Source organism: Calonectris borealis, chromosome 8 (assembly GCF_964195595.1).
Source record: "Calonectris borealis chromosome 8, bCalBor7.hap1.2, whole genome shotgun sequence".
Classification (NCBI taxonomy): domain Eukaryota; kingdom Metazoa; phylum Chordata; class Aves; order Procellariiformes; family Procellariidae; genus Calonectris; species Calonectris borealis.
The window spans coordinates 24,160,248-24,186,374 of NC_134319.1; the positions used below are offsets into that span (position 1 = coordinate 24,160,248).

At 40.6% G+C, this 26,127-nt stretch overlaps 1 protein-coding gene across 4 annotated transcripts in view; it reads left to right on the forward strand.

Moving 5' to 3' along the window:
- The window catches only part of NTNG1 (netrin G1), a 152,693-nt gene that overhangs the window by 40,951 nt on the left and 85,615 nt on the right, over positions 1-26,127 (forward strand). For all 4 annotated transcript variants that reach the window (XM_075156460.1, XM_075156459.1, XM_075156461.1 and 1 more), the window contains exon 2: positions 20,144-20,784. In XM_075156460.1, coding sequence (XP_075012561.1) covers positions 20,144-20,784 — 641 coding nt within the window. The remainder of the gene's footprint in view (positions 1-20,143; positions 20,785-26,127) is intronic.

Genomic DNA, 26,127 nt, shown 5'->3' on the forward strand with positions numbered 1-26,127 from the left:
AGTGCTCATGTTACCAACACAGGATAGAGTCTCACTGGCATAGACGGGCATCTTTGCGTTGTAGTTATTCCCTGATTTTCCCATGTGAGCATAGCCACTGTGCTAGGAGTAAGGGTGGGTGAAATGCTGTGCATTTTGTTGCTGATTATAATGGTTGCCCTTCTGAGGGCGTTAGCTCCTGGAATAAAGAAATTGGGACCATCACTAGAATAGTGACTATGAGCATGACTGGTCAGAAGCAGAGTTATGAGAAGAGATTGGCACAAGTACTTTTTGCTATAATATCAGGTTCTAGGAAAAGGAAAGGAACTGTAGCTGAACACCTGAGAAAACCAGGCTAAAAGGGAGAAGAGGGAAAAAGGTACTTTTTAGCCAAAACCCTGCCTAGAAAGATGCTTGGCCCAGAGAGTAAGTAAACTGCCTCTGGGTGGTTTGCTCGTAATGCCTGGTAAGTGGGACCTTCTGCATACTCATAGCAAATAAGTAGGTCTGCATTAACAGCATACCTTCTCCATCATCAATTTTCAACAGGAACCAGCAGGATTCCCAGTATCGCCTTATTATTTAGGAAAGAAAGACCTGGCTGTGGCTTCCTGGCTTTTATATTCAGAGGAACGATCTGAAATAATTGAGGATTAAGGAGGAGAAAAACAGTAACAAAAAGAAGTTGTCTTTTTTAAACTTCAGTTGTTTTTTGCCTTTTTTTTTGATGACCTCAGTTCTTCGCACTGCTCCTTTCCTGTTTCATACCATTATCACCTCTCTATTTCAGTTTTATCTGGTGTTGCTGACACTTGTCACTAACTTGTTTCAAAATCTAGTTGTACTCTTTTTTCCCCCCGCCCGGTGACTTTCTTTCCAGGCTACTTTCTTGACCAAGGACACACCCCAAAGCCTACCTGTAGAAATGCAGGAGTAAGGACTGCAGTGCCTTAGAACTGGATCCCTGTAAGCAGGCACTCCCGCGACGCTGCGGTCACTGATCCCATTTATATGGCATCACGTGGTTCACGCAATCAACTCTCAGATATAGTTGCAGTGACTTCAGGGAGGCTACTCTGAGGAGTAAAGGCTCGCAGCTGTGAATAAAGAATTCACATTTTATTCTCTGGCCAGAAGGTTTGCAACAGCATGTGTCAGTAAATGCTTCCCCTGAAAAGTGTTGCCTGAGTGCTGCTCCTGTGTCCCTGAAACTTTCCACTTCTGAAGCAGTTAACCATTCTGTGGCACTTTGACAAGTAAAAATCCCAATAATGGTACCAGCATCAGTTGTGATTGGTCAGGGAACCAAAACGTAATTTAGTTTACACATATTTGAGTGTCAAAATCTTCAGCTTCTGAAGTCTTAATGCATTTTTTAGAGAAAATTGATTTTAATTAAAGACACTGCAGGAAAACCTAATACATGTTTGAGGATTTAATTCCCTAATTTTTTGGTCTACTGCAGCTTTAACGAAGTCACAAAAGTTATTCCCACTTTATCCTGACTTACACAGATTTCCTATAACGTTTCATTAAAGATGAGAATGTAAGCAATATAGTCCAGATTTTAACTAGATTTTCACAGCACTAAAGAGTAAATGTGTGTTTTTCCAGAGATTTTATTCAGCCACTATTGATACCATCCAGGAGGCTAAAGAGGATCTCCCCTCAAGCTCTGGAGTAGTTTGGGGATGTAGCACAGAATCTATTTTGTATGTAACTTCTTCTGCATTATGTCATGTAAGAGTGGAAAAAACATGAGTTTCCTCTAAAACTGAAAAAGCAACTATACTGAAAGAAGGGAATTGTATTGTCCTTACAAGTAGTTGGTTTGTCCTGGATCATGGCAAAAACTAAGTAAGCTTTCCCCAACCCTTCTTACTCATCTGCCCTGCTAAAGATTCAAAACCCAAAATAAATCCTTCATGCAACCTTCTCTCCATTGACTTGACTTATACTGCGGCTGCCCTTTAAAGTAGTATTTTAAAAATACAAAGCATGAAACCACTAAGGAGTCTTCAGTCTGGGGTGGTGTTTTTATGGATGAATGGTATATTTTCTTTCAAGATCACTCTCACAGTTAATTATTATTCTTGGTATTTCACCAGTTCAGAAAAGTTCTGTTTCCGAAGTCTAGCATACGCATGCATCATACTGCCTATTCTGCTAACGCCATGCAGGCAGCGCGCTGCCGCCTGCTCTCAAAGCAGCAGTTCTATTTGCAGAACATTCTGTCTATTCATAATTTAATTAAACTCACTTGGTGAATTATTTTAAATGTCATACTTCATAATAGGTGTGTTTTTTTAAAAATGCATATATAATAAGGAATAATTAATTTTACATGAAGTGAAGTCCAGTAATAAAATAATTCCAAACAATAAAACACAGTGGGAGAGAAGTCCTCATCTGAGATGACTGGAGGGGTACATCACTTATCGCAATAACATCATTCTTTTGACCTTTACAATTATTCATCGTTAAGAGATTGATTTTACTCACCGTATCCCCCATTGAACACAGTGTGTCCTTTATTTTTTCTCTACTATTTCTTGTGGGAGAATTTCATCTTACAGACTCTTGCTGCTGTTTACGTAATTCAGTGTCTTGGAGCAAATCTGCTTCAATTTAAATCCATGCAGATTCCCAGAGTCTTCAGTGGGAGTTAAGAGGGACACATGAAGGATCTGTCCATCCCAAATGCCAGACTAACAGCACCAAATACATATAAGGCCTAACCTTCTTGTTATTCTTTGCACTGCTTCCTGAAGTTTTCCTACTCATGATTTACTCTGGTGTGTAGGATGTGGCTGTTCTGCATCCCCTTCTCCAAGGCACAGGAACAAGCAAACACCTGAGCTTTGCTAAGACCAGTGCATGACAGCATCTCATTGTAACCGTGACAAAAGAGCAGCTGGCCATCAAAAAAATAATAAAACTGACAATCAGATGTATCAAAATGCTGTCAAGATGGGGAACGCCTCAGAGCAGAGGTTGTCTTCATCCCGCTTTGGGCAATGCCCCTCAGCAGGCTGTGGGCTCAGGCCACTCAGTGACAGGCTACTGCAATACCAATGTGTAAACAAATAGCAATAATTAATACATTCAACAGTCCAGCAAAAAGTTTTTTTTTCTTTCTCTGTTTAGCTTAGACCGTTATATTAATCTTGTTAATGTAACTGAACTATAAACATTTTACACAGGCCCATGGTATTCGACACAGTTGTGTTCTTGGACCACAAGGTAAGTTGAAAATGGGCTGGCAGTCTCCTCAGCTGGGAATAGGAATGAATGCAGGATGAGAAACACCGAGTTTAGAATCCGTCTTTGACATATAATGTGCTTTTTAATGGCAAATGTGGGCTATCCAGTACAAAATCAGAATTCGAGCACCATTACTACATAACTTATCCTAAACTATTCTGCAGGATGATGAGCTTCTTTATTGTATAAAAGCTAGTCAGAACCTCCACAAATCTGCCTTTTCAGTCTGTTTATCTCTCGTAGTTACATCAGCCCATGCCTGACTTTGCCCTGCTAGCCTAGACTCAGCTAATAAAGCCATGCATTTGGAGGTGGTATTGACAAAAACAAAATCCTATTCATGATGGTGACTGACAAACATCAAGCATCTTAAATGAAGGTGCCATGAAGGACTTATAGCCTGCAGCGTAATTTAATTAAGATATCAAAGTGATAGCAATTATATCATCTATGACAGCTATTCTATTATAAAGCATTTCTTTAATTAACAAAAGGTGATACCTGAGAAGGCAAGCACTGCTATGAAACACGCTTGCCTTACACTCGGAAAAACACAATTACTCTTCAGATTTACTCGAGTCACGCATTTGTTTTACAGCCTTTTTATCTGCCTTCAGGTGGGGCTGTGGCTGCTGCTCCCCGGTCCCGCAGGCTCCCCACAGCCCCGGGGTGCCGCAGGGACCTCATCCTCAGCCCTGCCCCATCTCCAAGCTCCCGGAGCAGAGCAGTGACTTTTAGTTTTTCTCACTCAAAAACTATGCAAGTCACTTTCCTCCACTGACACTGGGGGAGAGCAGCTGATGGCAAAGCAGGCCAGCTTCAGAGAAGCGCGATGTACACGGAGCTAAAAGCTGCTGGGAAGTGACAGGATGATCTGGGCCTCATAAGTACTGGGATACCTCCCAGAGCTTTTATTCAATTGCCATTCAGGTTTTATTCAGTAAGAACATCTGTTGGTTTCAGTGAATTCTTGACTAGGAATTAAATTAATTGAATCTCAGGTAGGATTTGCCTCATTGAAAGGAACTTCAGAGAATTTAAATAAAACCATAAAGTCCTAATAAAATATTTTCTGTGGCATAAGGTCATTTTATAACATAATAAATATTTAAATATCTCTTCATATATTCAACATACAATTTAAAATGGTTTTCTTATGTGCTTGCAGATAAAAAAAAAATCGGAAGTTCCTATTTTTGAGCATCGTATCCAAAATTTTGGTATCAGCCAAGTTTCCAGTCATCCACATGCGTACAGGCAGTTTCTCCACTTTTGGGTAGTATAGGACCCTACAAGAAAATGCTAAGTCAGAGTTAAAGCTGTTTGCATACTTTTACATATATATATCGTTGTAATTCTAAGTTTCCAACTCTTACATCTGCAAAATAATGTTTACAAAATTAAGTCTAGAAAAACAGTCTAAGAAATATTGGAGCTTTAGAAGGGAACTTTACTGGGCATAATGTCAGATGGAGGAATTGATTTTATAATCTAAAGCTAGTCAGTACTGTGTTCCAAAATACATACAGATAAGTATAGAGATATAGATAGAGAGAGTCACAAATGTTTGCAAGGAGGCAAGAGATAAACAGCAGATATTTTTTTTTAAATAGCTTCTATGACAAAGACAAGTAACCTCTCAGCTTGCTTGTTGAATAAATTACACTAATAAATCATTTAAAAGAACCTTAGTATGTCACTATGAGTTATTAAAATCAAAGATAACTTAACAGGCTTGCTTTCTTCTTATGTACATTTTAATTGTTGGCCAACTTTTTGAATTTGCAAGTGCCCACGTAAAGTATTATTTAACTAATGCATTCAAATGCTATATAACAAAATTCCAAAAATAATCTCAAATCCATTTAAAATTTAGAGCCCTATGTTAACTTAAGTTACCAGCTAAAATTTAGAGTTGTTTTCCATTGATTTCACTGCAGTGAATTTCAGTAAATGCCCAATCAAAAATTAGGAGAAATGAAAATTAAGACATATAAGGGCATAAATCTTTTGAAGTTGCTTTTTCTTTTCTTTTTTTTTTTTTATTTTTGCATTAGCATATCACAGATGGCCATGTTGAACAGGGTGATTTTGTATGCTGTCTAAAGACATTGTTATAAACAGAGCTATGCCACTTCTTATCCTTTAAAACACTTTATTAGGTCCTGAAAATACTCAGATGGTATACACAAAGTGTTTTCATATAAAAAATGTAAATGCTGCATACCCTTAAAGAAAGAAGCATATGGCTTTGGTTTGTGGCGTAGTGCAGCCCTAAATTCTGTGTTGGAGGAAAGAATACCTCACCTTCTCTGAGGTCTTTTATTTTTGCACCCTTACAAATAGTGACTCATTTTATAGACAGCTATTTTTCATTCTAATAAATGCACTTCCTATAGTTCCTTTAGTACAAACTGGGACCTAAAACTCCCGTTAAAGATAAATGCTGAATGGCACTAGATTGTTTAAATTACAGAGTAACTGTAGGAATACTCGGAGGCGTATCTATCATTGCGCTAAGGCAACTTCATGCCTTTCTGGCTTCGGGTCCTGCCTTCTCCAGCCGCAAGAGCATCTTACATTAGAAGCACATCCAAGTGTTAGGGGGCTGATGTCACCGTCGTGCCCCTACTGGGGCGGCTGGAGATGGAGCTGGGCTGTCCTGGTACGCTCCTGCGCCTGGGCATCCCTGACCTCTGGGCTGCGCAGCCAGGATACTGGCAGCTGGTGCAAGGTTTTGACCTTTCCCATACCACTGCAAGAAGCAGAGTCTGATGGAAAGTAGTCCTACGGTCAACTGGCAAGTCATTAAATAGCATTTTTGCTCAAAAATGGTTGAACAGCTAGACGGGCTGGGATAAGGAAATGTAATTTTTCAGATTTCAAATGGCAGCAGTTAATTGCATTACTTTATCCGAGGTGTTTCTCTTTATCATTTCTTCTCTAAGACAAGCCTGTGATGGGTAGAACTGATAGGGAACATAATATGCTGTAATTTATTACTTCCCCGGGTGGTACAGTGGAAGGGAGCATACTTAGAACTTCTCTTATCAACTTACTCTGTAATAGACTGAAATGTATTAGGATAAAAGGAATCCCTGTCCTTAAAATTTACCTTCAGGCGTCCCAGCAGGCAATTGTAGAAAGTCTATTTTTTCCACTATAGAAAAATCACATTCAGTCTCTCCTTGTAAGAAACTTCCCCACCTAATGCTTACCAAAAGTCAAGTATTTTTTAGGGTGCATTCATTCTACAATGTTCAATGAGTTACAATTGTCTCATCCTGGCATATGCACCCAGGCTTAATCTCGTTAGAGGGTTAACAGTACAGATAAAGAATTGGCAGCACAACATCCATGAAGGCAAACAGCATCGAAATGCCGAGCACCACTACATGGCCAAAGCTGCCCCATTCTTACTAACAGGGTTGCCTGAGCTAGCCCAATTAATGTGCCAATGACTCTTTCGTGTTACTGTGGAGGCATGCAGCGGTTCAAAGTGGAACCTCATATAGCAGCAGTCTTACCACAGCTCTATGGTGAAAGAAGCCTCTTCATCTCCAGATTTGAATTACTTTACAGTCAACTCAGTAAGCAAGTTTGGCTCAGTTCAAGGGAGTTGCTTGCATGCTACACATCTGATGTGTTAGCTGAAAGTATTATATATGTTATCATAAGCCTTTCTTGCACTTAGAGATGCTCTTGTTTTATTTCAGGTAGAAGATTCTCATTCAGACTCGGGAGGTACTCTGTGTCATTTGGGACAGTAACTGAGGCCATAAAGTATTTTTGAGGACTGGTTTTACCCCCAGTTCCCATTGCTCTGAGTCTCCCACCTGAGGCAGCAGAGCCCGAGATGCAGCAGCAGGGATCATGCAGGCATTACGCCCCTGCCCTCTGCATGGGACAGATGAGCATCTGCTTTCCTTCCCCCTGCCCCGCCATCCAGCCAGTTGGGATTCTTCAAATTTCAACATGCTGTGTTGAAATAAGTTTTGAAAACAACAGCTTGTTAGGAGTCAGTGCAACCACATTCCATACCTGAACTGTAAATTTGCAGATAACAGTCTCAGTACAAATTATTTTAGGAAATGATTGTATATTTTTCAGAGCTGTGCAGTTATTTTTTATTATGGATATATGTAATAAAGGAAATTACATTACAATCTCCAGCACAGAACTGAACAAATTACCAGTTTATCACAAAGTTTGCAACCCTTCCTCAAAAGATACTGTATGTTTTTTTGATTGAATTACTTATATTGGTGCAGTATCCTAATGTGGATTTGATGAGTGTCTTCGTTCTCTTTCAGAGCACTATGTGCTATAATCTGAATGTGCAGAGACATCACACAATTCATTGTGAATACTAATAAGACATCCCTTCACTGTATAATAAAATTCAACATTTAAATTTGTTTCTGTAAAAATTCCATGTTATGTAGGTATACACTTTGATTCATTAAAAATATTTATTTTATCATCCTGATAAACACAAATGAAGGGAAAACAATGTAGCCCACCTTTTAAGAGAAATGAGGTGAAATTGGATTTTGCTTACAATTGTCATTTTTGTTTATGTTCCTTTTCATTCTTCCTTTAAGTGGTTACGCAAAGGTCCTCTGAGCCTCGGAATTCTGTAACAAAAAATGATCCAATACAACAGAAATGAGCACAAATTCTGTGGCAACAGTAAGACAGATTTTTTTATATATTAAAAGCAGTGTTTCTGCATAACATCAGCAATTCTAATTGTGGTGTTTGACATTCAGTGTTAATCCACCGGTTCTAAAGCTTATTAAAAATGGCAGTAGACACATTGATAATACAGAAACAGGTCAGAAATTGTCAAAAACAATACTGACATTAAGAATCAGAAATAGAATTAGAGTTATTGTAGAAATACAATTTTGCATTAAATCCATGGGTACAGAATCAATACCACTCTGGAGTGGGATGAACAGTGCCTACAGAGGCAGACAGTTCCACAAGCACAGCTGAGATATCCCCAACAAGAAAAGAATTTCTTCTGTCTCTTTAGTCCCTTTTATTTGTTGTCTGGCTCTGCAGTTTCTTTTCTCTATGGCATTAGCGATAGAATTAATACAAAGACAAAAAAATTTCTCTTTGAAAAAAAAAGGCCTGTGGGGCAAAGGGAAAGGGTTTATTCCCAGCTTAGCCACTACCTGTCTGAGCACTAATTATTTCACTGCTCTGTCTGATCTCCCTCAGCTGTAACTTTGTGGGCAGCTGAACGTACCTGCTTGTAAGTAATTTGGAGATGTACAGCTAAAAAGTAATATGCAAAACATTACATAAACATGCAATAGTACATAAACATGGATTAATAAAGTTTTCTTGGAGCTTTAAGTGACAGTTTTGCTATCCTTATCCATAGCAAGTACACTACATTACTACATCCTATTGTTGAAACTGGTGTGATAGTATGCGAAATAAGGGACTATCATAGTTGGGGAAGACAACCTGCCTTGGCTTAGCAAAGCTGCCTACTTTCAATGATAACAAAGTAAAAGATTGTTCAGATTTGGGGAATTAACTGTTTCTTGAATTGCACTCAGAGTTTGTCTCATTGAGATGATTAGTAAAACATCAGCTTATTATTTTGGTAATGCTCTGATGAATATACACATTACTTGGCGTAGCCTATATAGGTATTTGATTAGACCATCACTTCTAAGAAGGTTACTTTCTTTTGGAAGACATAAAGCAAAATTTGAGATACTTTTTTTCTAACTATATTTTGCGTCACATTTGACGAAAGTTATTTATTCCCACTACTTAGGAATCCTCTCTAGCAGTCTTAATCTCCCACAGAGGAAGCAGGAATCATCCCAGGAAAACTATTAAAGCCGACAGTGGTTTGTCACAGGCAACCATTAATGAATACCATGGAGGATTTGGTATCCTTCTGCTCATTGTCTTGCCATAATTCATACTCAGTATCCCACAGATGATGCAGAATGACTATTGTAGCTGCACATTTAGGCAAGCAGACAGCATCTTTTAAGATGGGGGAAATTATAAACAGGAAATAAATGGTAAGATCTGTTTCCTGAGGGTGAATAAACATGGACTCTGTCTTTACAAAGCCAGCTAGGTTTTGGGTTTGGTTTTGTTATTTCCCCTTTTAACTTCCTGGTACAGGAGTTACGTGTTTCAGTGCATGAAAATAATTTTGGATAAACTTTGTGTCAATCAGAAGAGCTTGATACAGTGCATTTTGGTATCTCAATCTTCATCATGACAGTTTGCCAGTATTCAGAGTAAAATGTAAAACCTACAATCACAGTGAGATAACATAACATGCCTTCCATCAAACTCAGCTGTACTTCCTAGTGGTAGCATATTCTACAGTTCCACTTTTAGGAAAGAATAAAATTTTCAGATAAAGCACAGAAAAAAATCTGAAGCATGCTCACACATATGTACATATAGAGAAAAAAAATACTGCCTGTAGAAAAAAGCAGAATTCTTCATACCTGAATTTAGATTGTAGAGATTGCAACAGAAATACCCTCAGTGCAGACCCCAGTAGCATTTGCAGGTGCTATGTTTACATCTGTAGGGAGGGAAATAATCTGAATTTGTTATCCTAAATCCTGCTGCCCTTTGTAAGAGTAAAATCTTAATGATGCCTTGGGGTGACATATATAGTGATAGTCATTTTGTTGGGACAGAACTGGTTGTGCCCAAGTCCAATACATGTTTACACCCCTCAAATAGTCTTTTGCAGCATAAATAACACTTGCACATACAAGCAGCTATTTGTATAAATAAATGACCTTTTAACAGATAAGCATGACTATGACAGCACAGGCATAATTTAGCTTTTTGTTCTCAATTTAGGGTGCATTTTCACGTTGCTCTTCAGCCAGTCAATCTACCTACATTGCTTTGCTTCCGTCCCCAGATGTTGCATCCCTTCTGGCAGTATCAGCACTCACCTGGCTAAGCAGTACATCAGATCAGAGACTTGATTCAGTGGAAAACTAAGACTTGGGAAAAAAGTACTTACTTTGCAGACACATCAACCCTCTCATCCAGCTCACCACAGAGCAGCATAATTGCTAGGCACAAAGGTGGGATCTCCCAAGTTTGCAGGAAATTTGTCCTTAGAGAGAAGCTGCCATCTCGGAAGCAGCTGGGGAGGGGGAGCAGGGAGGTGGGCAGGGCGAGGCAAGTGGGGGGAGGGCTGAGCAAGCAGCACACTACCAGATTGCAGGGTGATGCTTGCTTGAGGCAGGGCTGAGCCCACAGCAAAGGTGCAACTCTGAAGGAAGGAGATTTTCCAGTGGATCCACTGGAAGTTGCTGGACTGGAAAGAAAAGTGGCACAATGGGATTTCTTAAATTTTTTTCCAATTTTTTCAAGGCCCCGCTCCAAACCCAGAAGAGTTAAATTTATGCTATTTTAAAGAGTAGCCTCATTCTAATTTAGTGTAAAATTAGCTTTAGTGACTGGAAGCCTTCAGTCTGTTTTGCTGTGCTATGAGGAAAAGACAGCAAGCAAGCAAGCGGCTGTGAGGCCGCGGCAGGACAGGAACCCTCTGTGCGTGTCTCCATAGGTGCAGCCTTACACCCTGGCCTTCAAACTGCCCGTTTGAAAATATATGATACTGCTCTGTAACCATAATTTGAGCTTCACTGAATCTGAAAATTCCCAAATTATTAAGCACTAATTATAAAGCATATTACCTATCATATTGTTCAGTCAGCCAAGCCTAACATGTAACTTGAGCTATTGTATGAACCACATGTATAAGTGCTGAAGTTGTTTTTACATACTCTAGTGGGACGTTAGCATTCCGGACTTCCACTACCTAGTTTGAACCTGCACAGAAGCCAATAATACAGAGGTTAAGTGGATGTCATTTTAAAAAAGTTTTTTCTTCATATTGTTTGCTTTATAGTAACTACTCATACTAGTGTGGACTTTTCTTATTACTCTATACTTAAATACAGTAGGAATAGACAAAAAAGCTTTGCTTATTTAGGAATAGTTTGTTATTTTGCATTGTACATTTTTATATATGCTTATGTAAAATACTTTTGAAGTTTAAATCAAATACAGCAGTCTTCAGTTCCACTCTAAATATTTGGACACTGTAGAACAGCTGTGTGCTATTGAAAAGCTATGACAGTCTGCTTTGGTGGACAGTCAGATAATTCTTGAAGCTATGTTAATGAGCTACATAGTGTTTTAGAAACCTTCTGGACTGAAAAATACCATGGCTACGAGCAAAAAGAATCGGGGGGGTTGTGCATCTTTCTCCATAAGTAAATAATACATGCAACATTATCATTAAGCTATTTAAGTGGCAATTTGACGACGGAAAGTTGTAGTCGAGATGTATTAAGGATAGAAAATTTTTAAACTGCAGTGTAAGCCCATCCTGTTATATCCAAAATCTTACCATAATAAGATATAACTAACCAGTAACAGCTTGGTGAAAAACTGTTTTCACTGTAACTCCCTTTAAAAGATAAACACAAAACCCATGATAATTCTGTCCTTTAATGAGGAGATCCAGACCCATCTAGTTTTTATTTAAGTCATAAAACTGTACGCTCATTTTTCAATAACTTTAGAATTTTTAATTGTGTTTCTACACGGCTCATTTCTAACCTCACGCGAGAGTTAATATGTGCATGACTGACTGTTTTTTAGGGCTGTGATGAATGGATAAAGAGGTGTCCAAGTAAGATGCATTTACTGAAATTAGCACAGGATAGGGCTGCACCGAACACTATTGTAGCTCATCAGTTAAACACCACATCGGTGCTCGCTTCTGCTCACTTCACTTGATTTACACAGAAATTAGGTTGAATTTCTTGGCCTGTATCTGAAGGTACTCAATTGCCAGCACTCACAGCATCAATACTTTGCGTGAGCCTCCACAGATATTACTTAAGAGCTATCCACCAGGAGGGCAAGGAAACACTCACTGCAGGAGTAGGGGCCACAGAGGCAGAAGATGGAGCTTCCTTGGGAACCAGTTAGAAAGCTAAGAGCAACCTTTGCAGAAGCCACAGCCATCACATCCCACCTGCCTCCACCACTGCTGCAAGGCACATTTCTTCAGTTTGTCTGTGGACAATAAAAACATAGGACTAGTTATATTTACTTATTTATTCAATTGTGTTATCTACTAGAAGAGAACCTCCTGCCACTCGCACACATCTCACCATTGAGAGGAAGCACCAGGCAAGCACGGCTCGTGGTGATCACCCTGCCCTGCACGGGAGGGTTTGGTGGTGCAAGAGCCGACCCAGACTGCGATGTTCCCGTTTCCTCACACCATGAGCCTTCCTGACATTTTTCCCAACATGAAATTTCCATGCTCCCATGATTTGATATCCCGTGATCTGATTTCATACTCAGCTAATATAAAACTGCTCCACTGTTGCCTAGGGCAAGCTGTGGAGCTTTGCATTTCTGTTATGTCCATCTCCTCACTCATTGTATGTGCCTCAGCAAGTGCCAGGGAGCAGCAGGAGCAGTCACCCAACACGGGGGCACACGTGGGAGCAGAGCAACACCCCAGCACCAGCCGTGCCCTCACCCATGGGCGCCATCCCACGTGGCTGAGCGCAGCCAGGAGACACAGACGGTCCATCAGCAGTCCCAGGCGCAGAGAGTGGACAAAGCAGGGTCATCAAGCGAGTCCCATCAGGAGCAGCAGGAGACGGGGCTGCAACACAGGCCTGAAGACCACCCAGGAAAAAAGCCAGAAGAAGGCCCCAGCCTGAGCTTAAATAGGGCCCAGGGCTGGGGGCCCAGGAGGGGCTGGTCAGGTCGTTAGGGCCTGCCGGGGCCCTCCCCGCCCTCACAACACATTTCTCAGACATTTTGCTCTCCACAGATTTCCTTTGTGGATCAAAAATCTGTACACAGTAATTTATAACCACAAAAAAAAAAAAAAGAAACAAGAAAAAAGATTTTTATAGTGTTTCCAGCACCCTGATTCCCCCTGTCACCACCGAGGTGATTTGATTTCTCAGTTTTTTGGTGCTCGCGTTCCCTCTGTGATCGCCACGATGACAGACCGTCTGCGCGTGATAACGGACCAACTTGCCTTTGCGCGGCTCTCCCTGGCCCAGGGATGACACCTTCCAACTGCAGTGTTTGAGACATCTTCCTTTTTCTACCCCCACCAATGGCTCCCATTCTAAATTCATGGATAGTCCAAAATAATCAGAAAGTGAGCAGGATGAGATCTGTATCAGACCCCAAAGTGTAAGGTTGTTGTTACTGACAGTCGAAGCTATTCCCAGTCGAGGAGACCCCCCCGTGCCTCCCGCACGGCTTCCTTGCGGGAGCCCCCGCAAGGGGGCTGGGAAAGCAGCTCAGACAAAAATGGGCCGACGCGAGCTGACCACGACGCTGGAGCTCAGTGCCCTCTGCTGCCAGTCCATGGGCGGGCTGGCTCCCCAGGACAAGTGCCCATGTGCGGGGAGAGAGGGATGCTGCGTCCTCTGGGATTTCAGTTTCTCAAACCCAAATATGCGTCCGGTGTATAAAGAAACCCAGGTTTTCTTGGAACATTTGCTGTATTGTTCAGCCAGAGCTCAGCACAATGGGGTCCCAGTGTTATGCACCTCATGACATTGCAAAAGCTATAAATAGGAAAGTGATTGTATTGCCAGATACCTGCTGATACAAGAGGAAAACACCAATACTGAGTTTCTGAAATAACAGAACCACACTTGGGTTAGTGCCAGTGGATTTGCCTTAAGGTACCATTAATGCCAGAATGATCAAGTGGTCAAAATAACATCAGCCAGGTTGCCAAGTCAAAGATAGCTTCGGAAGCATAAAATTGCCAGCTAGGAATAAGTAGGCTTCCCCCCCCAACGGGGGGTAGAGATATTTCAGAGGAAGCAAAACTCCATTTGCCTCGTAAAGTAAATTGAAAAGCATTTCCAAAAAGTAACTAAAGTAACTAAAAAGGGGAATTAAGTGCCTTTGCCAAATCCACCAATGCATTTGGTGCTGCAAATATTAAAATGTTTTCCTATGATACATTTTCAGTTCATAGTATTGGAGAGAGACATGATCTAATAATCTGAGAGCTACTCTGAGGGCCCAGAATGCCTTCACGTGATCTACCAAAAGGCTTTGGAAGAAACAGTACAATGTAACCAGGGGTTACAGAGTTCATCATGCAAAAGCATTTCTCTCTAATTCTGCATCTATACGTAAATTTGGGATAGGAGCCCATACCTCATGGAGGTGTCATGAAGATTAATTAGCTAGGTCTATGTTCCGCAAGGCAAAGTGCCAGATCTTTCTTTAGAGGCTTAAATATCTTTTTAAAATCTGAATTTTAAGGACCTGCTTGCACCGAGTTGGTTGCAGGATCAGGGCCATAATCTGCAATGTACTTTCAAGCTTGAAAGTGCACGAAGTTGTTAAGCATTGTTACTTATTTTTGGCCAGTCAGATCCTCCCTGGTTTAATCTTTTTAAGTCTCCCCAGAAGTTATTGATTTAAACATGCTTTTATTTTCTTTTTGCTGGTTTTGGAGAATGTATATCGTTCAGCCTGCAGCTCAGAGTTCAAAGTGCTTGTCTGGCCATCCAGATGCCTCTCACTTGGGAGCTCTGTGAAAGACCATCAAATCTTCCACTGAGATTTTAGCACTTTTTCTTTCTTAACTTAAATCACTTAAACTTAAAATGCTGTCACTGCAGTGATGAAAGGCTATTGATGGTAAAATGTTCTTGTCTACAGCCATCCCTGTCTTCATCACAACAATAATTCTGCAGACATTGACCGAGATGCTCTCAGACCAGCTAATGGATGTACTGAGTTTGATAACATCAGTTATCATGCGACAGATTCTGTGCCTTGCCAATCCTCCACCACACTGACTGCCCTTAGTAGGACAATGCCTAATGAGTAGTATCTCCCAATTAATGGGTTCATAATCTGGCTGGGTCATGGTAAACAAGTAATTCCTGGTTAGAAACCACATGCAAAATGTAAGCATTAGGGCAATTGCTACTATTAGCTATTACTGTCTAATTAGTCATCTACAATGTACAGCACAGTACCAAGCAAACTACTTGTAATGATCTCTTGGAAAGGAAAACAGAAATACTCTATTATTTCCAAAATAATATGAAATAATAATGTGAATTGAATGCAGTAATTTACTGCACAGCCTCACTGCAAACGTGAGTCAGGCTGTATTTATTTCTTGTCTTGTGCATCTGAGCTAACTACCTTGAGGCAGAGGTATAAAAATCGGTTGCTATGGCTCGCTTCTTGAAAATTTATTTTGCTCCTTCTTAAAATCTTGGCCTGCTTGACCTCAGCAGCCTTCACCAGTTTGAAAATGCAAGTTATAATCCTCTGTAGGGATTTAGCCAGGTGTCTATTACAGCATGTAATCTGTGATACAGCTTCCAATATTCATGCTGCAGAAAGGTTAAGCCCCCCTGTCTTCTTCCTGACTAAAAAAGTCCATGAGGTGTTAGTGTGGACAGGAAGCAGATTGAAAGAAGCAACATCTTCAATCAAGCCCTAAGCCTGTGTGGATGCCACTGAGGAGCCGTGGATGGGCAGCTTCGCCTGAGCAGCAGCACTCAGACTTTAACCGTCAAACAGCAGCTGCAGCACCACTGCCAGCTCCCCTGCTGACGTTCAAAGGTCATACTACTGCTAGACCTCTGTTTTTAACCAAAATCCTCACTCTAGGGTCACCGTCCCACCCGTCACTGAGTTGTTCCTGAAGATGCACTTGGTAAGACACGCTCCTGCCCGGCAGGAGCAAGGCCAGCCCCAGCGCCCCGTCCCAGGCAGGGACACTTGCAGAGCACCTCAGACACCACTATACACGTTCAAGCTGGCTGGCACAAACAGACATCACTGTGTGCTAAAACAAACTAAATCCAGCTAATTGAGGGGAAACCCTACTGGGACCAGTCAGCCCTAGTCAGCAGCTTCTCAGGTAACTCTGCTTTTTCCAGCCAGGGCTGAGCGTGATCAAACCGTGTGATACAGCCATGTGCCCTCGCCGTGCCTGCAAAACGGGTACCTCTTCCTAAAGCCAAAACTTTTAGACTATGTCAGTAGTTTTGGTAATATTTTGAATTCCATGAGCGGCCTAAAACAAAATAAATAACAACTTAATTTGCCTGCCTGCAAGGAGCTATTTAATATCAATCTCCAATTACTGTACAGGAAAATAGTGTGTTTCTTTCAGATGGTTGTGGTGCTGGGAAAGCCTCAGCTACCTTTTACGTTAATTGGCAGTAAAGTGTTTAGAAGTATTTATTAGTGTTTAATTATTTAGAAATCTCCTAATAAATATCGTTTTGAAAAGTTATAAATATTTTCCAGCTTGTCCGGCTGAAGAGCTGCTGCTTGGAAGGCTTAAATGAAGATCTATTTACAGCTGCCTGCTGGTCACAAAATTACTTACAGCTGCTAATGCTCCAGTCCTTTAGATGTCCCCAACACAGAATGGGCTTAGTTTTCACAGATTGGGGAAAGTTTCTCTTTGTTGTATTCATTTTACTGAGACAGAGGTCTTAAAGACGATTATCACAGACATCAAGACATTAAAATATGTAATTAATCCCACTTAAAGTAATTGTTTTCATACTAACGTACTAAGAGACGTTCATGTAGGGTAAGACCCCTTTAACGCTGTTTTGGTAATGTAAATATGACTTAACATGCCAATTACATTTAAGATTAATTAGAAGCAGTTTAAAGCCAAGAAAAAATGGGAATCTGACTCCAAGCCTCTGAAGCAATAGTCATGTTAAATTACAGCAGTGACTGCCATGTCACTAGGCAGAGGGGAACTTACCTAAACTTGTCATTTCTCTCCCCCTCCCTGTGTTAGAATTCAGGACATTTATTTTGTCAGCTTATATTGGCTTAGGTTTTTTTCCTCCTAATTTCCTCTCTAGAATACTGAACTCCACACAGATTATTTTGGTGTCATCAAATCATTCGCCTCTTAATAGAGAATTGCGTGTTATAAAATTAAAAGAATAATTCAGTCTATTGGGAAGGATATGCCTGAAGTTTTTTATTAGGATTCTCATTTGCAGTGATGTCCTTACCCCAGGGATTCAGTGGCGGGTTGTGCCACTGACGTGACCGCTGGTAAGAGTTTCAGGAGCAGGACAGCACTGTGATTCTGACCCATTTTTCACTATACTCTGCCATTAATTGGAATAGCTTCATCTTTCCCAAAAAGCTTTGTGCCTGCAGAGATGTAGACTACCATTCAGTAGCAAGCCAGGGCTGATTTTTAGCATTCACTGTACCATTCTTTTAGGTACCTTATTGCCACCAGCTCTCATGATTCTCACTGTGTTCACACTACTTTGTGTTTTGTTAGAGCCCTGGCTCCCAGCGTTCTCTGATTATATTGGCACCTCAGCTTTTGCTAAAAAGGAAAAGGTGAAAGAAAAAGGGAGCAAAAGAAATCAACTCTTACATACAGAAAGAACCAATACATCCCACACAGTCTGGGTTACCCGCTGGAAGTCATAAAACATGCCTCCTCCAGCATCCAGGGGCTAGCGGATCAGAGCAGCTTTAGTTTTTAACATGAGGAATCACAACAGACTCAGTGGTTGCTTGTGGAGCAGGAAACCAAAGCCATCCTCAGCAGTGCTTAATGCCCCTGTCTGGCTACTCAGGAGCATTTATTTGCTGGGTCTCGATACCCATGGCCTCCCAGTGAAGTTGCTTTTACCAAAGCGATGACAGAAGCCTATACATTATAGGTACGCAGGCAGCTTCATGGTGACAGGCACAGAAGTGACCAGATTTTTCTAGGAAACCTCAGAAAGGTGTGATTTACGCAACTGTAAGCATTTTCTGCAAAATTGGTATTTACATATTGTCAAAGGGTCTACAACCTTACAGATTTCATAATATGTATATTTTCCCTAAGGCAAAGAAAAGGCCTAAGTAAGTTAGCAAATCCTGGCATTTCTGTCTGATATATTAAATGGAGCTTAAATAATAAAAAATTCGGTGTTTTCTCTATTCTGCTTGAAACTTATTTTTGATTTTCACTGTTTTATTCAAAAGGAAGGCATAGAAATAGCAACCGTGAGCTTGAAATCGGAGCTGTAACAGGGACTTATTATAGACACGTTTTACAGAGTATTTTCAGTTACAGCTGCATGCTTTGAAGCTGTCAGTGTAACAAGCAGTGTGCTGCTTTTCAAATAACCCTTTTTGTTGTCTTCTAGTTTTTTTCCTAACTTCGAGTCCTAGTGAATCGTTGTCAGTCTTAGCATTCAGCTGTATTGATGGGAAAGAGAGAGAGAAAGAAAATAGTGTTCCCCTGCCCAGGTAAGAGGAAGTTGCCAGTGGGGAGGGCAAAGTGAGGCAGAAGTCCTTTTGCTTCTATTTTGTGGGAGTATGTCAAGGAGCAGAGCAGTGGCCAAGGTGGAAACTCGTGTTTGAAACCCATTTCCCACACTGGATGGCATTGAATCGCTTCATTGCCCCGAGGCTTTGAGATGGAGAGAAGCATAACTGTAATTATAAGGAAAGAACAGGTTGATTACCATACCAGGACTTGTTCTGTTTTCAGGGTAGGTGAGGGGGACTCTGATTAGTGACAATAACAGCTACACTTATGTCCCTATCGAGCACTGCTAGGTATAGGCATGTGCGTCTTTTTCCCCAGCAGTGCTGACCATCAGTAAAAAGAGGTATGGCTTCTTCCACAATCGTGTGTAAGGTGGAGGGAAGGATACAGAGCAGCGGTTGCTCTCTGGAACAAACGCAGAATGAACAAGTAGCAAAATATTAATGTACTGTTAAAGCCGAAATTGGATAGACGTGATTCAGTGCAGCCTACGGGGTCTGATATCTTGGCAACTGCTGCAAGATAGCCCCAATCTGCAAACAAAATAGCCTTTGTGAAGAAGCAGAAGATTGTAGTGTGCAAGTTAATGCATCAAAAGGCCAGGAAGAGAATAATTCACTTTCACCTTGCTACAGAGGACAAGCAGCAGTAAAAGCTGTGCACTATTGGCAAGCTTTTTTTCTTGCTGTTTTTAACACAACCCCCAGTTCAGAGCTCTAGCCACCTCGGCAGCGTTCCAGCTGGAGCTGCTGACATCTCCCACCTAATCAAGTGCTGGATTATCTTGTCCTGATAAATTGGAGCTGGTGCCTCGTGAAAGGTCTTTCCTCAAGTACTTCGCTACCCTGTAATAAGATGGCAGATGTCTGAATCAAGCCCCAGAGCTGGCAGAGCACTGTTTTTCTAATGGCTTTTGGTGGCGAGTGTAAATGTTTTAAGGCAAGCCGGTGCTAAGCTGGGAACACAGTTAAGCATGATAAATTTCATGCCCGGGTGAAAGGAAACTCGAAGGCGTACTGGGTACTGGTTCATACCGAGTACGTATGGGCTGCACTGCTGACCTGAAAACACTTGCCCTAAAAATTACCTCTTTTGTGAACAGAACTCTTGAGGAATGTACTTGTTTTAAAAAGAAATTCTCTGACTGCTGCATCTTTCTAGGAAGAGTCGGAGTTACTGAGCTATTAGAGAATTGCTTACTGTTCTTGGTCTTTTGTGACTCAATCACTGGTCTGAGTCGTTCAGGGTAAATAAACTCTTCTCTTTCTCTAAAACATACTAAGAAAAACGTTACAGAAGCAAGGGTGCTGTATATGTGTGTGTTTGTACATTTACTTCAACAGGTAAAATAGCCAGGATAAATCTCGTTAAGATGAAGGTATTCCTTGCAAGCATTTGTGTTTTCTTTCTTGGTCTCACTCCTGGAGAAAAAGCAGCAGTTCTCATGTGCCAGACAAGAAACATCTTTATGTGTCACAGTCACCTATACCGTGCCTCTCCTAACGCTGCTTTGCTCTTTTCCAGGGGAATCCCTACATGTGCAATAATGAATGTGATGCAAGTACCCAAGAACTGGCTCATCCTCCGGAACTGATGTTCGATCTCGAAGGAAGACATCCCTCCACATTTTGGCAGTCCACGACTTGGAAGGATTATCCAAAGCCTCTTCATGTTAATATTACGCTCTCCTGGAACAAAACCATTGAGCTGACAGATAACATAGTTATCACTTTTGAATCTGGCCGTCCAGACCAAATGATCCTGGAGAAATCGCTCGACTATGGACGAACATGGCAGCCCTACCAATACTATGCCTCGGACTGCTTAGATGCTTTCCACATGGATCCAAAATCAGTGAGGGATTTATCGCAGCAGACAGTCCTAGAAATCATTTGCACAGAGGAGTACTCTACTGGGTACATGACAAATAGTAAAATAATCCACTTTGAAATCAAAGATAGATTTGCTTTTTTTGCTGGACCTCGGCTTCATAACATGGCTTCTCTTTATGGCCAGCTTGACACAACCAAGAAGTTAAGAGATTTCTTTACCATCACGGATCTGAGGATAAGACTGCTTAGGCCAGCAACTGGAGAAATATATGCAGCTGAGCAACACCTGGCACGCTACTTTTACGCAATTTCAGACATAAGGGTATATGGAAGGTAAGAGAATATATACCTTTAGAAACAGGCATGTATATTTGGTTTTAGAGGTTAATCAAAACCGTTTATGTCCCCAAACATGACGACATTTTCTGCCGAGACATGTTCATTGGAAATCTGGCTCAGTTGAAGTCTGTTTCTGGTCCTACTAGAAGTTTCTGACTCAGCGGCACAAAGTCCTGGGTGTTCCTTGTCACCAGCCTGGGATCTTAAGCCCTAGGTCTCATGAGCAGGATAATATTAATGGTTTCTTACGTTGGCTCAGGAATTCACCCTGGTATTAGGACATTTTCTGCTTTTTTAGAGTTGGAGCCTCATCTGATGGCAGTTAACTAAAAAGAGAGATTCTGTATTATCATTTGAATTTTTTAGGCCTTTAATGTAAGCTGTGATTGATACAGCAACCCTTGCATGGACCCTTCCCCCTCAGTCCAGCTATGAACTGCCTGTCAACAAGGAAGGCGGCAGAGATTAGAGTCCGTTCCTTGTACTTTAATTATGAAAATGAAATGCAGTGAAGCTGAAGTAAAATGGAAAAAACGAACAGTCTTGCAGAGACTGATTTGAAAGTAACAAAGATGATTACTCAGCTGGGTTCAAGACAAATAGTCCCTCTGGGGCAAGCAGTGGCTGGTATCAGGTGCCGTAGTCCCAAAAATAGTAACTGTGCAATGACATTCCTATTGGGAAATTTTCTTCCCAACTCAAACTAGCAATTGACTGATGACCTCAGGCAGGAGGGTGATACCCTTTATATGTGTCTTGGATGCCAGTTTGTTCAGAAGAAATAAATGGGACCTCCTCTGTTAGCAATTCACTCACCTCTCTAATGTACCTTTTCTTTCTCCTCCATTTCTTCTACAGAGAGTTCAAATCTTCCTTTTTAAAAACCTTTTTTTTTTTTTAAGAGAAGCTAAGTATCAAAACGAACAGAAAAGCTAATGTATCTTGGAAGGCCAGGGCATTTTTTGCAGACACAAGACTGAGTGAAAAAAAATAGAGACAGTGATTATGTAAAGCACTGGTGACTATATTTTTATTACTCCTGTAGTGAGTTTGCCATTTTCTACCTCTTTTATACAAGGCTTTCATTTCCATATTGCAAAAATCGATACATAAAATCAAAATAGAATCAAATTACTGTGACATAATCTATTGAAAAATATTCCTCTAACTTTATATAAAGGAAGAGTTGATGCCACATACAGATTTGAATGCATAAGCACTTGTGCAGTGCTAATATATTTTTATATGACATCAAAATACACTTTTTAGGACCGTAAATTTAGCATGTAATTAAAATCTTCTGTGTCCACACCAAATACATATGCATACATACAGAATCACTAACTGAACATGTGAAAGTATACGATAAATGTTGCTGTTTTAAGAATTCTTATTGTACCTCTCCTTAGTTACATTGTAAATTATTTTCCAGAAGTCTCTTGAGAGGGCTAAGTGGTTCATGGACAGCTTAAGATACTGTTTGAATAGTTTAGTAACATTAGCTCAGTATAGAAAAAATAACACATATGTTCTATTTAATGTGTATCCTTTCTCCACTGGGCCCCGCATAGGTTAGCTCTACAGAGGCACTATGCCAAAGCTCAGGATTTGAAGGTCCTTATGCTTTAAGGAAAAGCTGCTCCCTATCGAAAACCCCTTTGGAGCTTCGTCTGACTTCAATTAGACTATCAGTACTTTATCAAAGAAAGCATCTGAAGGATTAAAAAAGAGTGCATTGCATGCGAATTAGAAACAGATACCTTCTGAGCACATCTGGGGCATGGCAATCTTGTGAAAAATTATCTATAAAAATGAAGCGTGACTGTACAGAGAACTTATCTGATGCTGAGGCTTGTTGTCTAAATGCTGCAGTAATTGGACACATGCTTTAAAAGAAATATCTGATGTGTAGTAGTATCTCACTAGATTAGATTCGTGTGAATTCTTATCACTTTCTGCTAATGAGAAGAACAGCTCTTTAGGGATTTGGTGGCCTTTCCTTCAATATGTAGTGAGCACTCCTTGTTAAAGAATTTATGGGCTTGCTTACCGCTAAGTAGTACCACTGATTATTTAGTGGCACCAAAGGTAACTTTCAGTAGGCCCACTGTCACCCCGTTTCAGGTATTTTTGGTCTCCTACCAGAAACCTTATAGGGCCCCCCGAAGAGTCTCCAAATCAGCATTACGGTCACGCGCCCTGGCATGCCCTGAGCATGGGAACATGATGGAGGGGAGCAAGGGTTACCAGGGGTTTTGTGCCACTGTTTCTGATTCAGCTGAGCTTTCCAGCGTTGCAGTTAATTTAGGATGTTAACTGGAAATTAAGTTACGATTTTTTTTTTTTTTTTTGCTACAATGTTTCATGAGCTTGACATGTGGTGGATGAGGGATGCTAGCAGACACATTTGAAAGCTAGTCCTTTTACTGAAAAAAGTAACCTGTAGGTTAAATATAGTTAAAATCACTAAAGCTCATAATAGCATATTACTAAAGGTAGCATAAAATGTAATTTGTTTCACACTGTATTTTAAGGATCAATGACAGTGAAAAGCATCTATCTTAAAGCTGCCATATTTAATATACAAGATGCTGGAGTGGTTAATACTCCACAACGAATTATAGATAGGAGATTTGCCCACTTAGTAAAGGGTTTGTTTTGTCATGGCTTTGCATTTTGGTGTGAAGTAAGCCTGATGTATGTTGCATTAGAGATGAAAGCCTGTGTACTCTTGATGAACGCCTTACCTCCTCTATTACCACCTGTTTATTCATCTTCAGTTTACCACTTCCATTGTGTATTTATTATGATGAAAAAAAGGAAACGTGCCTGTTAGATGCTATTTCAGCAACCCCATTGTGCTCACATTATTCAAGAAACCTAATAATCTACATGAACTAATTCTGACTCACTGATGGTCTGCTTCACTAAATCAGGGTGATTTTTTCTAGTGAATAATGGACGATGTAGTGTGCTAGTACCTTAATTAAAGAGAGCCTCTCTTAGTCTTGATCTCATTTTAATTTACAGGGTAATACTACAATAATATCACTAATGGAAGGTACATTAAAGGGCATCAAGTAGCATTAACTGTATTAAATTATGGCACTTGTGTTAATTAACTGCTGAAGCAAGATGGTCCTAACGGCTAGAAAGGTCGACTAATGCATAAATAAAGTCTTCTGGGATGGGAAACTAAGAAAGAGCAGACATTTTTCCCCTCATCTGGCCTTGCTGCAGAGAATCCGAGGGTGTCCTGTGTGGTAACCTCGGGAAGGTTTCTCTCACTTCGCTGCCTGCAGAGGTGGCCTGGGCTGTCTGCGAGCTCTGCCTGTCTTCGATCCATGTGAAGGACAGTCCTGGCAGTAAGCTGTGAGGCACAGCTCCCTTTTTTAACATTTTTTTTGTAGGGGAAGTCCACTAAAATGCTTATAATAATTCCTTTGAAGTCAAGCAAAAGGTTCCTAGCAGATTTTGGATCAGGCTGCTAAAGGTTTAACCGCGTTCATTCCAAAGTATTTTTGCTTTAACTGTTATATTGTTAGTGATGTGTACATTTATGCACTGTAAATTAACTGTAATTCGGGATGCTAGTAAAAAAACATTGCCCCAGTGGGTGACAGAATGACTAGCTGGCTAAAACAAAGGATCTTACTGCTTTTGGATGATTAGGTCTTGATCTAAGAGCCACCAGTTTCCTTCTGACACCAGAATATCCAGCCTCTGTACAATGTTATTAAGCCCTTTGGAATTTATTTTTATACTCTCCTCACCTTGAAGCTTCTGTATTTAAGCCCCAGGGTTTTCTGACCCTGTCTCAGCTATGGTTGCAGTTCTAGCAGCAATAGAAACCTCTAACTCGCAGTACGCAAGTGGAAAGTATCCTCAGTTTTAGCAGGTTTTGCTCTCACATTACCTCTTCTAAATTTAAATCCATCTCAGAATCCGAATAAATTGCTCTGAAGGAAAGCATGTTTGCTACTTAGGGGGTTGGGGCTTTTTTGTCTTTTTAGTCAGCCTGCCCCTCCTGCCAGCTGTGACCCTGAACCGCTCAGTATTGCTGTGGTGGACTTGGGGTGGATGGGTGCCCTTCCTCTTAAAAAGAGCTGATCTGCCCCCCTGAGCTGGGAGTTTGCCCTGCAGCCTTCCGTGGGCGGTCACACCGTGAAGGCTGGGTTGTACCAGGTTTCATCCTCTGGCTTATTCTACAGATCCATTCTATGGATGGATTAATTGGATTAATCTGTATGTTATTCTGGCATGCACTTGACAACGCTGTAATACTATCCCTCTGTAATTTACCCAAAAGCAGAACTTTGCCCTAGGGAAGTGGTAATATACAGAAGTGCTTTAGTTTTATTTATAATAGAAAATGTTTTCATTAATGTTCAGCTCAGAACCAGACCATCAATATGAAGATATGTAGGCTTCAGGCTTTTAAGGAGACAACTGAATACCATCCTTGTTTCTAGTATTTATTTGCCGTACTTGAATACTCTTTGTTTTATGAGAACACTTGCATAGCAGCTTGCTCTCCTTTGAGATTTTCACTAGTATTTGGAGAAAATCTAGCAGTTTCACCAATTAAATTATGAACTCATTAGAGAATAGGAAAGTAAAAGAAATGTATGTATTTAAGAGCATGTCAATTTATCTTTAACTCCCAAGTGCTATTAGCTTTTTTAATATATCCACTGGAATATGTCACTAAGGAAAATAGTCCTTCATTTTCTGTAAACAAATCTAGGATCATCAGGAACTGAAATAATTAAATGGTCACTGTGTTTCTTCACACATGAGCAGTCTCCAATGGTTTACTCAGTACAGGTGTCTTGGGTGGGTTTTACTCCTGCCCATGTTCAAATAATACTGGTTTCCACCCTCCATCCTGGTGACACAAGTCCTGTCCATCAGCTCAGAGTGGTCTCAGTCTTGTAGTGACTGGGAGGGGAGCAGAGCATTAAGAGTCTGGACGACTGACTAGGTCTCTAATTCTGCTATACACTTTTGAAACTAGTGGGTTTAAATTACCACTTTTGCTCATTAGCATTTGATCATCTTTTCTTGGCTCATTTTGCAAGATGTCAAGTATTTCCATACTGATTTCCCCCAGCTGTCTTTCAAGGAAGCTCAGTATCATGCAGGATCAGGGTGTTTGAGGAGAGGCACCAAGCTTTTTTGTAGTATAATTCGTTTTGCAATTGAACATTAAAGGAGTAGAGATGAAACTCCTGATGAAAGAAATGAGAATTTTTCTTTCTGTATTACTTTGTATGCTGAAAAGCTATCCAAAGCCTTTCTGAATAAATTCAGTGATTCCAATATCTTGCAAAAACT